Source organism: Odocoileus virginianus, chromosome 6 (assembly GCF_023699985.2).
Source record: "Odocoileus virginianus isolate 20LAN1187 ecotype Illinois chromosome 6, Ovbor_1.2, whole genome shotgun sequence".
Taxonomy (NCBI): domain Eukaryota; kingdom Metazoa; phylum Chordata; class Mammalia; order Artiodactyla; family Cervidae; genus Odocoileus; species Odocoileus virginianus.
In genome coordinates, this window is record NC_069679.1 from 34,839,353 (window position 1) to 34,855,949 (window position 16,597).

At 39.9% G+C, this 16,597-nt stretch overlaps 1 protein-coding gene across 1 annotated transcript in view; it reads right to left on the reverse strand.

Moving 5' to 3' along the window:
- Window positions 1-4,403: 4,403 nt before the first annotated feature.
- Window positions 4,404-16,597, reverse strand: part of TRIP4 (thyroid hormone receptor interactor 4) — a 51,570-nt gene continuing 39,376 nt past the window's right edge. Inside the window, exons 12-13 of the mRNA XM_020882392.2 lie at window positions 11,096-11,201; window positions 4,404-4,707 (exon numbers count right to left, since the gene is read on the reverse strand). Coding sequence (XP_020738051.1) covers window positions 4,640-4,707; window positions 11,096-11,201 — 174 coding nt within the window. The 3' untranslated portion in view covers window positions 4,404-4,639. The remainder of the gene's footprint in view (window positions 4,708-11,095; window positions 11,202-16,597) is intronic.

Consider the following 16,597-nt stretch of genomic DNA (forward strand, 5'->3'; position numbering starts at 1 on the left):
CCACCTCTTCCCTAAAATGTCCACTCCCTTTTGTAGCAAGAAGAAACTTATCTTAATTCTCAAGTCTTAGCCTCAATTATGTCCTTCCTGTGTCCTTGCCGTCTTAGTCAGCTCTGCGGTTTTGGTTGCACTCTCCAGCACTTGGAATCTTACTTCCCTGAGAAGTGATCAAATCCGTGTCCCCTGTGGTGGAAGCTTGAAGTCCTAACCATTGGACCCCAGGAAGTCCCAGCTCTGCAGTTTTTATCTTTCCCTTACCCTGAGGCATCCATCAACAGTACCACTCTAGATAGCATGTGATTTGGGGATAAAGGCAGATCATAAAACCCCTTTGCTCTCCATTTCCACATATGCATGCAAAAAGTGTATGTGTGTGTGTCAGGGGGTAATGGCTAAAGATGAACACTAAGCTGCTCTGGCCTAGGAAAAATAATCTCCCCTTGATCCACCCATATTCAGCTTGTTCTAGGACAGTACAAGAACAAAACTGACTCCAGGTGATGATTTTACAAGTGAGGATTCAGCTACTTGCAGGTAGACAAAGAGAAGGGTTAGATTTGAGACAGGTATGACTTAAGAGTTAACACTAAAGTGGCATCTCCTTCTGAAGAGCACGACTACCACCGGAAAACACTGAATTGCAAAAATGGGGAACAAAGGAAAGCAAACATTCCTACAGTGAATTTTTAGAGAAATTTCTCAAGCTTAGAAGTATCATTAAAAATTTTCAAGCAATTGAGGTCCTATACAGTAAAAGAATCTTCAGTTTTGACTCCTTGTTCCTTTAGACCAGGGTTTGGCAAAATAAGGCCCACAGGTCAAATCTGGGCAATACCTGTTTTGGTATGTCCCATAAATTAAGAATGGTTTTTACATTTCTAGATGGCTGAAAAATAACCAGAAGACTATTTTGTGACGTGAAAATTATATTAATATGTTATTCAAATTTCAGTGTTCATAAATAAAGTTTTAGCAGGCTCATAAGCCATGCTCATTCACCTATGTATTATCTATGGATTCATTTCACTTGCACTGTAATAGCAAAGTTGAATAGTTGTAACAAGGACTGTATAACCTGGGAAGCCTAAAATACTTGCTGTCTGGCCCTTTACAGAGAAAGTGTGCTGACCTCTACTCCAAACAAGGACTGTCTAATAGAACTTTTGGCAATGATGGAATTATTCTATACTTGTGCTGCCCAATTCAGAAGTCATTAGCTACATGTAGCTATGTGAACACTTGAAATACGGTACTGTGACTGAAGAACTGAATTCTTAATTTCACTTAAATAATCACATGTAGCTATTATATTAGACAGTACAGCTCGAGATGCTTCTCAGATCTTCCGTACTGACATTTTTTACCCCTTGATCCAACCTCTCACTCCCTTCTTGTGACACATCTACACATTCTCAGTCACCATCTCCACCTCACCTATCTACCAGACTCCGAGTCAAGGTACAATATTTCCTAGGTTTTTGTCCTAGACTCTGCATTGTCACAACAGAAATCTGATCAGTCTATGACGTTTCACCCCATGAATTAATCCACATTATGTGTACCAACATAAATGGACGCACATTTACACAAGTTTCTTTGTGTGAGAGGGTGGCACTGTGGCCGTGTTCTTTCTTCTCTGCCTGAAAGAAGTAGAAAGCCCTCCACATGCTAGATCCCTTGATGCTGCTGGAGCCTGTGATATGGATCACCTCCCTCCAAACACATTCACAGAAGCTGACAACAGCAGATGTGCACTTGCTATTTGAATCTCAAGGAAAAAAAAAAAACCTTCACCACAGGACTTTCTTTCCTCCCCCCAGGCCTAATAAACTGAAGTTAGCTGATTTCTCTAGTTTAATAGATACTTGCTTTTTTACTGGCCTTTTCTAACTGGGCAAGAGAACAACCCCAATACTGTCTCAGTCTTGGCTAGGAGCTCTAGCAAAGGCATTAAAAAAAAAACACACAAAAAAAAACTTACCAAATGAACCAAATGAAATGAAGTCCACATAAACGGGCTTTAGTAGAGACAGTAGTTAAAATGGGAAGAGATTAGGGGTTATAACTCATAAAAACCATAACTTTATAATTATTTATAAAAGCTATCTTTAAAGTCTGAAATTTTTACACCTACTCCCTAAGGAAAAAATGGGCTTCTGTAAACTTCCGGCTTTAAAAAAAAAGAAGGGAGGACACCTAGTTTTCTTTCTCCATATTAGTTATAGCAAGCAACCCCCCCCCCCCACCAACCCCACCCCCCACTCCATTCTAAACATCTGTCTGCATGGCCAAAGCCTTCTAAATCCTGACAGAGCAAAGTCTCCAGTTTTATATATATCCTACTTTGAGCTTATATAATTGAGACTGTGTCCTGCCTAGAAAAACAAAAACAAAAAAGCTGAATCCTTTAGCAACTGTACAAACTGACAGCCATTGAACCCAACCATCCAAGAGAGTAAGATCTTTAACCTGCAGAGGAAAACCAGCTCAGAAATGTGGACCTTCCCTCAGGCCAAACTGTTCCAGAGTAACAGGGTCAGTGCAAAGTGTTGTAAAGTACGGACAGGCTATTCCTGGGCGAGTTTGTACTCGGGCTGCTAAGAATTTCCACCAGACTTTAAATTATGCTATTCATCACTGAGCAACTGAGGGCCATCTACCCCAAGTCTCTCCCACACTTCCTCCCGGGTGTCTCCACAAATAAAAGAGAGACCTTATACCACTACCATGTGAACTGAAGGGAGGCTTTCACAGGCTGACCATGAAAAGGAGAAGTTTCCAAGTTACTCCGCCGTTTACTCATGTGGCTCCAGCTGCGTATTCTGGATGCTGAGGTTGGGTTCTCATAAACTTGTGAAGTTCTTGTAAACTTTCTTATCACAGCACACAAAATGGTTGCATAACCTGAACTCTTGCATCTCCTGATGTTTTTCTTTAGGCATGCACACACAATCTATCCAGGTGGAAAAAATCAAGCAATACTCCTCTGTGTTCAGGCTGTCATTCAAATAAAAAGGCATAAAGAGAAACTTTATTTTTGCTCCCTGGCTCTTCACTTTCTGCCTTTCAATTTTATTTTGGTATTAAAACAAACAAACAAACAAACAAACAAAAAACCAGACAATTCCAGCACAGAATTCAAGTTGTTACTGCTTGGTAAACTAGTAACTGCATAGTGAACCTGGTGTGGCTTTATTAATGGTACTAGGGTTGGTAGAAGGCCAGAGAGAGGCTTTTTTCCCTCTAAAAAAAGTGCCATTAGTGTCCTTTCCACTTTCTCTACACAAATTGAACAGAAAAAAAAAAAAAAAAGAATACAGCATGCCTGCATCACCAGAACAAGAATCTGGTGGGTTTTCCCTGGGAATCCAGGGTGATCAGTCCCCCACAAAACCAATGCCCAGAGCCATGCAACAAGAAGGGTTCACAGTTGAGTGAACATCAATGCATAAGTGGAGGAATTTCAATGCAAATAAATGCTGAATATGAAGGATTAAAGAAAGGGGAAATTAATCTTTTTCATAACACAGGGCACTTTTTTTTCTCTCCCTTGTGCTCTCTTTTTTAAGTCATGCACACAACTGCTGGAGGGAATCCAACTTCCCCAGTGTGGTAGTGCTGCTTTATAAAAAGCAGAACATACACATTTAAGACCATGAATTTCCTGAGGATGCCAGCAACTGAGATTCTGACAGCTCTTCTGAACAGCCTCAGAAAAAAAAAAAGTACTTCACTAAGTGGGACCAGAATGACTAGTAAAAAGTCTCATTTCAAACCAACCTAGTTTTTCAAAACTCATAGCTTCCTGGGGTGTGGATGCCTTAAAGGGTTTGGTTTCAGCATTTTGGGGTTATCTAGATGCATTTACAGAACGGATTTTATTTTTGTTTGTTTCTAACTGCTCCATCCAAATGATACTCTTGCAATACCAACAAAATAAATAGCGCCATTTCATGCTGCTTTAGCGGGTGGCTCCATCTCATCCCAGCTTGATCCTCTCATGTCCTAATGTCTCAAACCAAAGAACAAAGTGGCAGCGCCTCTTCAGGTTATACCCCCACCCCAGCCCCACCCGCCCCCCCAAAACCTGCCAACGAAGTACTCAGTTTTTGAAAACTATTCACTTGAGATGCTGGATTACAGCAGCAAACCTGTTACATCTGGAGACTTTTTGTTCCCATCACTTGTCTGTATTAAACACAGAATTCCTCAAACATCCTAACACCCCACCAAGCTATCACTTTGGGGGGGGGAAAAACTTTAAAATTCAAGTGGTTGCTTAAAATATTGTTAACCTAGGTTAAGAATTTACCTAACTAAAATAAATCCAAGCCTCAGGGAGGGTATTTCCACCTTGGTCCATTTTCTTCTGTATCATTCTAAGAAAAATGTCAAAGACTGAGGATTTTTAAAATAAGTTTTTATAAATAATGTATCCAAAGATTTTTGACCCACTACATACAGTAAGAATCTCGTTAAGAAAAATATACAGATTTTGATAAGAGTTTTAATTCTGAGAGAGAGTTTAAACCCTGATGCCAAGTCCTTCATTTGTTACTGCTTCAATTTCAAAAGACCAGTGGACAGCAATTTTAGTATACAGAACTCCACTATGCTGTAGAGTTCCTTTTTTCCTGGGTCAGCCAGCTTTATTCTGCTTCATTAACCCTTTCTTTGCTCCTTGATGGATTTTGGAATCCAGTTTCCCTGTAAGGGAGAAAAAGAAGCCTCGTTATTTATTTTTTTATATTTGCAATGCAAATCTTTCATGGTCTCTCAGGTCTTCTGGTTACTGTGTTCCTGTCACATTCAATTATCTTGCTCCAGGACTCAGACACTTTCAAACTTCAGAGTTTTCATTCTGTAAGAATGAGGAAGCAGTGGGAACACGGTACAGGGACCCTCAAACGTCTGCACACAAACACAATGAGCATTCACAGCAAGAATCCAAGGAGTTAATATTTCTAATTTTGTAGTTTCTTTAAAAAAAAAAACAACAAAAAAACACGTTTTCTGGAGTGTCTGATACTAAGGCAAGTTTTTAAAGAATACAAACATAATGATAAAGGAAGACATTTCACACAGTGGGAAATTCATTCCTCTGACCTGTTAACTGGCTGAGCATAATGCATGAATCTCCCTCACAGTGAGAAAAGCAATTCAATTCACTCCTTTGCTGCCTCAGACTTAATAGGGGGAGTGACTTGAAACAGTGAGGTAGAATCCACATGAATGCTTTTCTGACAAAGAGGCCCTATCACCAGCTAAGAAGGGCAAAGGTCATGGGTTGTATGACTCGTCTAAGTGTTAAAGTTAGAAAACAAGCAACCTTCCTGTCCCAGGTGACCCTAATGAGAGGTATTCCACTGATGTGGTCTCGGACCTCTGACTTCTCAGATCTACCAGGATAAAGGTCAGTTCAGTGGTAGTCGCCTTAAGAAATATCCATCTCAGGAAGAATTTAACAGAGCTCCTATCTGTCTGGCCTAGAACAGAGCTGGCAGGTGGCTTTCTCCCACAGAAAGTCTTATTTAAGTCAACAGAGATGCTGATGCTGGGAAGAGAAACAGTTCAGTTCAGCCTTGGCAGTAAATAAACAAACAAACACCAAAACAAAAGCAGCCGGGTATACTACAGTCCTATACCCACAACCCCGGCCCCTTGGACTCTGTCATTTTCATTTGCCGCAGTAATCAGGTGCGAGAGAGGAAGCACTGGACGAGAAGTCAAGAGACCCAGGTTCTAGTCCTCCTTTGTCTGATACAAACCAGTCATCTGATCTGTCTGGACTTCAGTATCCTCATTTGTCCAACCAAGATAAGAATTCATGTCCTGACTACTGCACAAAGACAGTGTGAAAAAAAATTACCTAAATCTAACAAGTTTCCTCCCTGTTTTCTCAATTTTTCTCTTCCTCATCTCTCCAGGGCTACACCTGCCTTTGGAATAATATTACTTCCTTTTCTGGGCTTCCTTAGAAACCATCATTTAGTGAGACCCTAAATGATGTCCACAACAGTCACAATGATGCTGATTTTAATTTGGGCTTTAGAAACAGAGTATTCCCAGGGACTGAGGAGTTCTTTCATCCCCCAGGCTGCCTTGCTGGAAATCCAAACATGTGCCAGCAATCTGGCAAAAAGCCCTGTTACGAGGCAAATTTGCCTTTGTATCCCTAAGACTACCATAGTGACCACCAAATGGTAGGTGCTCAATAAATGAATTAAAGAAAGCAGGCACTGCAAATTTCAGAACCTTTACTGTAAAGGTTTGGGAACTACTAAGTAACCAAAAATAGCAGATATCAGATAAACATAAGAGAGTACTCACTGTAAAGGTGGTGGTACCCAGAGGTACAAAGAAGTACTGCTTCTCATTAAGCTTTTTAGAACAAGTTAGGACAGAATTTAGAATTCCATCTAGGACTCCAGACTTCTAGTTCTCTGCACTGAGTAAGTTAAAAGACGCAGGTCCCAGTTTTAGTCCTAAGACTACCTATCTGTATAACCTTGAGAAAGTCACCTAGTCACTCTTGTCCTCAACTTTTTCAGTACTTCGAGGAAATTGGACTACACAGTACTGAAGGTCCTTTGCAGCTCTATGATACTTTGGCCTAAAAATGAAATGTAAATGGGAATACTTTGTTTCTGAGGCAATGTGATAAAAGTGAGAAAAGCAGGAAATCTAGCGGTAGAAAGACCTGAGCAAAATACAACTTTTTTTTTTTTTTTTAAATATTTATTTCTTTATTTGGCTGCACTGGGTCTTAGTTGTGGCGCGAGCTTAGTTGCAGCATGTGAGCTCTTAATTGGCAGCCTGCAGTTAGTTGCGGCATGTGGGATCTAGTTCCCTGATCAGGGATCGAACCCATGCCCCATGCATGGGGAGCGTGGAGTCTCAACCACTGGACCACCAGGGAAACCCAAAATACAACTTTTGTAAACCTGTTCACTCAACTATAAAATGAAAGGAAGAAAAAATTTCTACTAACTTAAAAGTTGTTGAGAGGATTACAGACAATACTAAGTGCTTTTCTGTATACAAAGCACCATACCATTTATTTTATATACACTAAAGCATTTAATCAAGCAATTAATTGAAATAAAATACATGTAAGGGCTTCATAAGTTCAGAGGTCTCTGAAAAATTAACAGTAGTCATATATTTATGCTAAGGCTTGGGAGTCATGTTTCGTAGTTACGATCTCAGTTGTACTTTTAATTTACCATATTTACCAGCAACCCTAGGCAAGACTTTTAACTATTTATTTCAAGCTCCTCATATTAAAAAAAGAGAGACATTACCTTCCTCACATTCTCAAGGCTTTCCTATATAAGAATATCTCAAATATTGTTTTCATAAAACTCCAGTCTGATTGTGAAAGCCCTCAAGTGAGACCAGCTCAGATAAGAGCAACCCACCGGAGGAAAGCACTCAATGGCAGGCAAACTAATCTCTGGCTTCAGTGATGATGTCATAAAATGGAAAACTGATATGAGAAAGGAGATAGAAAGGAAGAAGGATTTCCAGGGCACTCCCAGGGATTCAGAAGTGTTTCATCCCCTTTTCATCCCCTAGGCTTACCTAAGAAAACCATACATGTGCCAGCAATCTGTGAGCTCCTTACAACTAAAAACTTCTTTGCATTCCTAACATAGTGACTGCCAATAGTGGCAATCCTTAGGTCAGCTGGGCAATGAAGGCCAGGACCTGGGGTTCCTTGCATGGAGAAGCAGTTATTGTGGATGCCCTCTGAACTCCGAGTTCTAGGTTAGCCTGTTTTTTTTAAGATTTGGGATCTGGACAGTTAACTACAGTAATATACAGTACACTCCCTTAAAAGCAGAGTGATAATGCTTAGTTTCTGTATTTCCCCAATATTTTTACATTTAGTACGCACAGCATTTCAGTGTTAAACCACATCCTCAATCATGGTGCCTAAAAGAAAATCAAATGCATATGCAGCAGATGGGGGAGAAGTTAAAAGGGAAAAAACTATTTGCCATCAATCGATAGAACTCTCATAGGAATTTTCATAAGCTTTGCATAAGATATAAGGCAGAATTTGCATGAATTTATAAAGCATGTAGTTCATTTAAAGTAAAAAATTTCCTTCATCTCTTTGAGCATTCAACCTACAAAGTCTACTGTACTTAACTGTTTCGCATTTCTTAATTTGAGCAGACACATAACCAAGTGATTTCATACTGTACACCAATTTGTGGATTATTTTAACTTCAAGAAGCACAATTATCCTCAGGTCAAGCAAGCTCAAGTTTACATGTCAAAATAAATAAATAAAAATATATGCTTTTAATTTAAACCATACACATATACACAGACACACGATATAACATGTAAATGAGTAATATTGTAGAAGTTTATTTGCAAATCAGAAGTTTGCAACTTAGGATAAATTTCTCATAGAACTAATCTATGAAGAGTGGCTAAATTCCTAAGCCATGCTACAAGAAAAAACATTAAGGCACAGAATTGTAACTAGACTACTAATATTATTAATACCATGGAACTTAACCACTTCATGTAACAGTATTCTAAGAAGAAAATGTGAAGCATTCCAAATTAAGAGCCAAGCATGTATTTTTCCCTATTGCAGTGGGATTAAGAACTTTTCCAGCTGTGAACTGGAGGTGGGCCTCTGGCCTAAGGGAAGGAAGTTCTGACAGAGTGTTAAGGTTTTTACAGATAGTAAAGATGAATGAAGGATCAAGGAATGAAGAGTTGGAGGGAATGAAAACTTTACACCAGACTAAATCCTCCGGCTGGCTCCCTCTCAACAGAAAACTTTTTTCTGAAACACAGGGATTGGTCATTCTATTCTTGCCCCGCACCCCACTCACCCCCTTTACCTATTGTTTCTGACCCATGTTTTACTTTGCCTGGTCTACCATGGCAAAAGCTGCAGTCTCACAGTTTTTTCCAGCCCTGCTGTCCCTGAAGCACACAGCCCATTTTGGCTTTTTTAAAGCTCTTAACCAACAGAAGCAACAGGGAAAAGCTTTCTCTTAAGATCACCACTCACTCCTCCCCCTATTAAACCTTGTGGATAAAAACCAAGGTCATATACGTGCTGAAGGTGAGTCTCTGAGATGAGAAAGTGCTGAAGTAAAACATTTCAGAGAAATATATAAACTCTGTTTACACAGAACATTTTCTCACAAGAGTTTAAGCGGCAGATGAGAACCAAGATAGGGAGGAAGCTCTGAAAAGGTAACTGGAGCTAAAGATCAAATAGCAGTGGGTCTGGGAGAGAAGCCTGACTACTAGTGTTGCCCTCAGGGCCTAAGGGAAGACCAGAGTAGGAAGGGGTATAATTTCACAACTTAAAAAGGAGAAAAAAAGGAAGATTTAAATCCTAAATAGTTAAGAAGGAGGAAAAAGAATTTCCAGGGCCACTTGGCTAACAGTTCAGGTAAAGTATGAAGTAAATAATTTGTGTAAGTCAAGGGCAACTTATGTTCAGATTTTCTGACTAGCAGGAAATCTCAAGAATATATTTCATAAATCATCAGAGTTGCCTGAATTTTGCACTGAATATACATTCACCTAAATTCATACTCCAAGCATTCATTTTGTGCCCAAAAGCAGTATTATCCATTGTATAGTCAGCTAACCAACAGCATTACTATTACCTGAGAGAGGGCCCAGGAATCTGTGTTTTAACAGCTCTGTAGGTGATTTTTACTTATACTACCCTCTGAGAATTACTTCTCCATAGAATAGATTTATAAATGGTTGGTCCCCAGGCACAAAATTTTTCCAGTAGTCATGTATGGATGTGAGAGTTGGACTATAAAGAAAGCTGAGTGCCGAAGAGTTGATGCTTTCGAACTGTGGTGTTGGAGAAGACTCTTGAGAGTCCCTTGGACTGCAAGGAGACCCAACTAGTCCATCCTAAAGGAGATCAGTCCTGGGTATTCATTGGAAGGACTGATGTTGAAGCTGAAACTTCAATATTTTGGCCACCTGATGGGAAGAGCTGACTCATTTGAAAAGACCCTGATATTGGGAAAGACTGAAGGCAGGAGGAGAAGGGGATGGTAGAGGATGAGATGGTTGGATGGCATCACCGACTCAATGGACATGAGTTTGGGTAAACTCTGGGAGTTGGTGATGGACAGGGAGGCCTGGTATGCTGCGGTTCATGGGGTCGCAAAGAGTTGGACACGACTGAGCGACTGAAATGAACTGAGGCACAAGGTGAGGTAGCCCTGTGCACAGCTGACAATAATGCATGCCCTGGGAGCATCCAATTCACACAATGGGAAAGCAATGTCACAAAGGACAGAACAATAACTGACATAAGCAAGCAAATGCGAGAGCTGTTCATGTGTTTAAAAGTAAGTAAGAGAGAGAGGACACCACTCTGTGTTTCTTGAGATTGCCTGGAGATAGAAGAACCTGCTGTATGACTAAACAGAGAAGTTGGGAGTTGAAGATGGGGTAGAAGTGGAAAGAATAAAATCATAAGCACTTCCTAAAAAGTGAACATGCAGAGGGTACTATAGTCACAAACACATAAAAGCAAACATTACAGAAAAGAAAACCATCAAGAGGTTTCAAAAAGAGGATGAAAAGCAAGAGAGCTAGAGCAGACCTCTGGGACCAGCAATCAAAGCAATAGTGGGAAGTGGTACCTCCAAAAAGTTAAGTCTTATTCTTGAATTGAATACTGAGGAACAACGGATAAGAACAGTACAATGGGGCAAATGTACCCTTTTTGGCTTACTAATAGTATTTTAAAGGTAATGCGGTCCTAAATGGAAGTTTAGAGTGATTCACTCATATACCAATAATTGTGGATCAAGGTATGATTCAGAAAGGCTATACTGTAGTTAACCTAACCTTAACGTTATTGATAAAAAGAAGTTTTTAATTAATGGTAACTTTAATATTAAACAGTTGATTAACAATGTTGTGTTAGTTTCAGGAATATGATGAATAGAATTTTTCTAATCCTTCAAGTATTTGAGATGATATGGAACAGGATAAAAAGAGAAAAAAAATTTAAGTTAAACAAGTGAGATTCAAGATAAAAAGAAAAAAAAATAGACCATCGACACTTGTGACTTACAGATTTTTGGATTTCCTTTAATAGGAAACTTCACAATCATTTCCTGGGGATTTGTGCAGATGAAAACAAATGGAGAATCAGATTCTTCTTGACTCATGTCTGGATACTGCAAAATATAAAAATAAAAAGTTCATGCTAGTTGGGACAAACTTTGAATTTCAAGGAGATCAAAGGATGTCCCAGAATCCACCTCAACATTCTGATGGTAGTACTCTCCATTACATAGCCAGGTAAAGACAATAATGCTCAATAAGCAAGAACAAACCTTCCACTTTCCCCCAAGCTTTAGCACAGTATTCTTATACAGTCTTTTGCCCACCATTTGTGACTTCCTATAATGGAAACAACTTCTTAAAAAAGATGTTTGACATCTTTCCAGAGAATCAAAACTGACTAATCTTTCAATATAAGCAACTGTGAGTTGGGAGATTCAGAGGTCTCCTTTAGGAACATCAGGCACCCACCTCCAGATTCAGCTCAAGTGAAATGCTGGAAGGTTTAAGAAAAATAGAACATTTGTGGAAATTCTGCCAGGAACCATCAACAGGGCACTTCTCTCACTAAAGGGAAGGAAGATGATTCATTCTGAAAGGTATGAACATGCCAAAGTTGTTTTGCTGGATGCATTCCAGACTCACTTAGGGTGAAAAGGTAACGGTACAGCAATTCTGAAAACAATTTAGAAGCCTCCTTTGGATCTCCTATCACAAAATGAATCTGTGTGAATACTTAGGACTTTTATTCCTTCTGCAAAGACAGACACAGAACCTAGAGTAAGAATATCTGGCCACACAATCACAACTTAAAGAACAAGTGGGTGTTGGCAGAAAAGTGCTCTCCAGCAATGTGCAACTGACTTGGTATTTCAACATTTCCTATCTTGGGATGTCTTGTGTTTAGTATGTTCGATAAATACGACTCTAAAGCCAACTATAGCCATGGATCAGACTTCAATACCAAAGCAGCCTTTCTCCTAGTAACGAGAAAGTGTGAAATTATTTTCCACTCTTATTTACCTGCTAAGACGTATCCTGTAAAGATCTAAGGCTCTAGAGTAAAAAGGGGGTTTCAGTGAAATAAGGAAGAAAATTCAAATGTCGGGACATCCCTGGTGGTCCAGTGGTTAAGAATCCACCTGCTTATGCAGGGGACACAAGTTCAATTCCTGGGAAGATTCCACATGTTGTGAGGCAACTAAGCCATTGAGCCACAATTACTGAGACCATGTACCTTAGAGTCTATGCACTGCAACAAGAGAAGTGACCATGAAGTGAAGCCCATGCAAGGCAACTAGAGAGTAGCCCCCACTCGCTGCAACTAGAGAAAATCCTCACACAGCAACCAAGGCCCAGAGCAGTCAATAAATACATAAAATGCATTTAAAAAAAATGAAGATGGAAGGAGAAACTTTCTTTTTTCCTCACCCTTTGGATCTTTAGAAGTCAAAGAAAAGTGGGGCCCAGCTGTTATTGTTGAGGTGCTTTGGCACAAATAAAACCAGAGGCTGGCATCAAGATCTTTAAACCTAATTCTACAGAGGCCAAAGTAGCAACAGTCACAATTCATATCTCTTCGATTTTCCTGCTCTCTCTTCTCTGTGTCTCAGAGAGTGCTGAGGCAGAGGACAAACCTGCCAGGACTTTACAGCTCTGCTTTTCCAAAATGACAAGCCATTTCACTCCTCTTTCTTCTGCATCAATAAATGTTCCCTCTCTACTGGATCAATCCCGTTAACAAACACACTTTCTATAATGTCTGTCATAAAACAAAAGCTCCCCCGATCCCACATTCTCCTTCTGCTACTGCCCCATTTTCAGGTTCCCTTCACAACAAAATTCATTAAAAGATTATCTATACACTTTGCCTCAAATTCCTCTATTTTTTCTTGAAGTCATTATAAAGAGGCTTTTCTTCCATCATCCCACCAGAATGGTTCTTCTGAAGGTCATCTTTTCATTTCCATGCTGCCAAATAAATTCTACTTCTAGGTATATACTCAAAAGAATTGAAAGCAGGGATTCAGATATTTGTACACCAATGTTCAAAAGCAGCATTACTCACAATAGTCAGTAGTTTCCACAATCCAAATGTCTAACAATAGACAGATAAACAAAATATGGCAGATACATACAATGAAATACTATTCAGCCTTTAAAAGGAATGGAATTCTGATACACGCTACACCATGAATGAACCTAGAAAAATTATGCTAAGTAAAAAAAACCATACACAAAAGAACAAGTATTCTGAGTCTGCTTATGTGAGGTGCCTAGAATAGACAAGTTTGGAAGTTCCCTGGCAGTTCAGTGGTTAGGACTTGGTGCTTTCACTGCTAGGGCCCAGGTTCAATCCCTGATCAGGGAACTAAGATCCTGCAAGCTGAGATGCACAGCCAAAAAAAGAGATAAATTCATAGAGAAAGAAAGTACAACAGAGGTTACTAGGGGCTGGCGGGGGGGGGGGGCGGGGGGGGCGGGGGGGGGAGGGTGGAAGAAAGAGGAATTCCCATTAAGGTACAAAGTTCCTGTCTGAGATGATGAAAAGTTCTAGACATGGATGGCTGCACAACACTGTGAATATACTTAACACCCCTGAATTGTATGCTTAAAAATGGTTAAGTTTATACTATGTATATTTACCACAATTAAAAAAAAAAAATCAAGGTCCTAGATTTTCTTTCCAAACCTGCTCCTCTCTCATTCATATCCCTTTAAAATAGCTATTCTAATCTTCCCAGTTGTTCGGGTCAAGAACCCCATAACCAACCCTCAGGGAATCCCGTTAACTCTACTTTGGAAAGATACCCAATATCCCACCATTTCTTAAGACCACCATTGCTACTCCCCTGGTCCAGGCCACCACAATGTCTCTCTGGATTACCATGATAACCTCCTAATCAGTCTGTCTATTTTGCCTTTAACCTTCCTCTTGTCTATTCACATCACAGCAGTCCGAGCTATTTTTTAAACATATTCAATATATCGGATCACGTCACTCCAAAATTTAAAACTCTCCAAAGGCTTTTTGTCGCAGTCAGAATAAAAGTCCTCACTATGACGTACAGGTCCCCACTATGACCAACAGGTCCCCAGACAATCTGGCCCCCACTTCCTTTCTGATGCCTTCTCCCCCACTTTCCTCTCCAGCTATACAGGGTTCCTTGTTCCTGCCTCGGGACATCTGTGCTAGCTTACCCCTCTTCCTGGGATGCTTTCCCTGCTCGGTATCTGCCTGGTTTTCTCTATCTTTCTTCAGAACTTTGTTTAAATGTCAACTTCATAGTGGGTCTTCTGGCACTCTTAGCCCCCATCTCTTTATTTTTTCTCTACAGCACTTACCATCATAAATGGCAACCCACTCCAGTATTCTTGCCTGGAAAATCCTATGGACAGAGGGGCCTGGTGGGCTACAGTTCATGGAGTCACAAGAGTTGGACATGACTTAGTGACTAAACCACCACCAATTCACTTATTTAAACTTTTTAAATTTGGACTTTCCTTACTAGGATAAAAGCTCCATGAAGGCAAGGATCTTTGTTTTGCTTACTCCTTAGCACCTGGAATCATGCCTGGCACATGATAGGCAATCAATAAATATTTGTTGGATGAAAAAAAACAAAAAAAATAACCAACCTGTGCTTTTAGGTTATCTTAACCATGTTAAATACATACATGCTGGGAACTGGACACTCTTAGGACTAAACTCTGGCTAAAAGCAGGTGCTAGTCTATAATCTGTTATTCTTCAAGCTAAATTAGAACTTTTGTGTCTTGGGAAGTAGCCAGTAAGGCCCTGTGTTTAATAAAAACTACCCTGACATATATTAACAGAGTCAGAAAATGTCAAATAATGGGGAAAATGATGGATAAATGAAATTATAGAACAAGTGGTTCTCTGGACCCATTCATACCTTCTAATAAAGATAAACACTAAAATTAACTTTCCCAATTGAATCTAAATCCAAGTTTCATGTGAATATTCCCGTTCCCAAGCTCTATTACTAAACTTCGGGAGGCTTACAAGAAACAGAGCTGAAGTGCAAAGAAGCCTACGGGAATAAAGAAAAGTAAGGCCTATGTGTTGGAAGAAGGGATTATTTTTTATGGTAAAATGCATTAAAGCAAAGGCAGCTTGGCAGAACCTGCACTTGCAGAAATGTATAATCTCTGAAACTGGGTCTCGGACACTAAGAGACCACATTAAATACCAAAAAGTCAGAGACTTGCAAGGAAGAGGGTTTTGGTTTGAGAGTCAAAAGACTAAAATGCAGCTGACCTAGAGAAAATTAAGAAAAAGAAGGTTCATATTTGTGAAGAACGTAAATAAACTCTCAATGTCATATCCAATTTAGAGAGTATATCAGATTAAGGGTCATTGAGATAGTGCAATAGACAGGATAGGGAATGAGGGTTATAAGACCAAGCAACTCAAAGCACCCATTTACATTCAGTAACAGACTCCTCAGGATGCTGCTGCTGTTCCTGCCTTCACCAACATGACTCCTATCACCTGGTTTCCAGCCTGAGGAGCGGGGGAGGTGGGCTTACTCTTCTTTCATGCCTCATAAGTTTCATAGCTGTCTAACATAACAGGTAATTAACTACTAAACAGCCATTTTCTTCTCCTCTCCAGAGGGAAACTGTTCACCAGCCATCTAGAAAACATTTCTCTTGCCATTTTCATAAGACGAAAAAAAAAAAAGTTTAGTGGCTCTTGGCAACCACTAGTCTCAGAGCCAAGTGGGCATTTTCACCAACTCCACAAGCCTCCATTTAATCCTTGTACTGAAATGATCAGAAAGTCCTACACGATGTCACTCTTCCCAACAAATCCCCAGATGACCCACATGTAAATCTTACACCTGTCTCCAAGGACTAACAGCTAAAGGAAACAGTTAAGAAGAAACTCATTGACAAAGAACGTATGTTTGCTAGAGGTTTTCTTGGTTTGAACTTTGGGGAACTAGATAGGACATGAAATCAGGCTCTGAAATCTAGTTAGCTGAAAACCAACTCCAAGAAGACTGAGGTGATAATACTCAGAAAGAGAGAAGGAAATGAGTCTGATAAAAAGACCACAAGCACAACAGATCCAAAGAAGCATATCCTGAAAGCAACTGTGTTCTCTGATAAACAGCCCTCATTAAAAAAAAGAAAGAAAGAAAAAGTTGTTCTCATTTTTCTTCAAAGCAATTCAAGGTGTTCACAGGATAAGTAGCACCCTGTACCCCACCGTACTGGAGGATAAGCGTTTTCTGACATCATAGTTAATGTATTGATCATGATACTTTGATGAGATGACTACTGCATATTTCACTGGAGTTGGATAAAGATCATGCCAACTGTCCCTAAGTGGGACAGCTGAACTCATGTACCAGTACCCAATGCAAATCATGTGCCTAACACCAAATACAAGGGGTTCTAGCTCAATGCCACAGAGAACATTCACATTTGCGCCAAATGGGAGGAATAAGGATAGGTGATATTCAGCTTGGAGTCTTTCA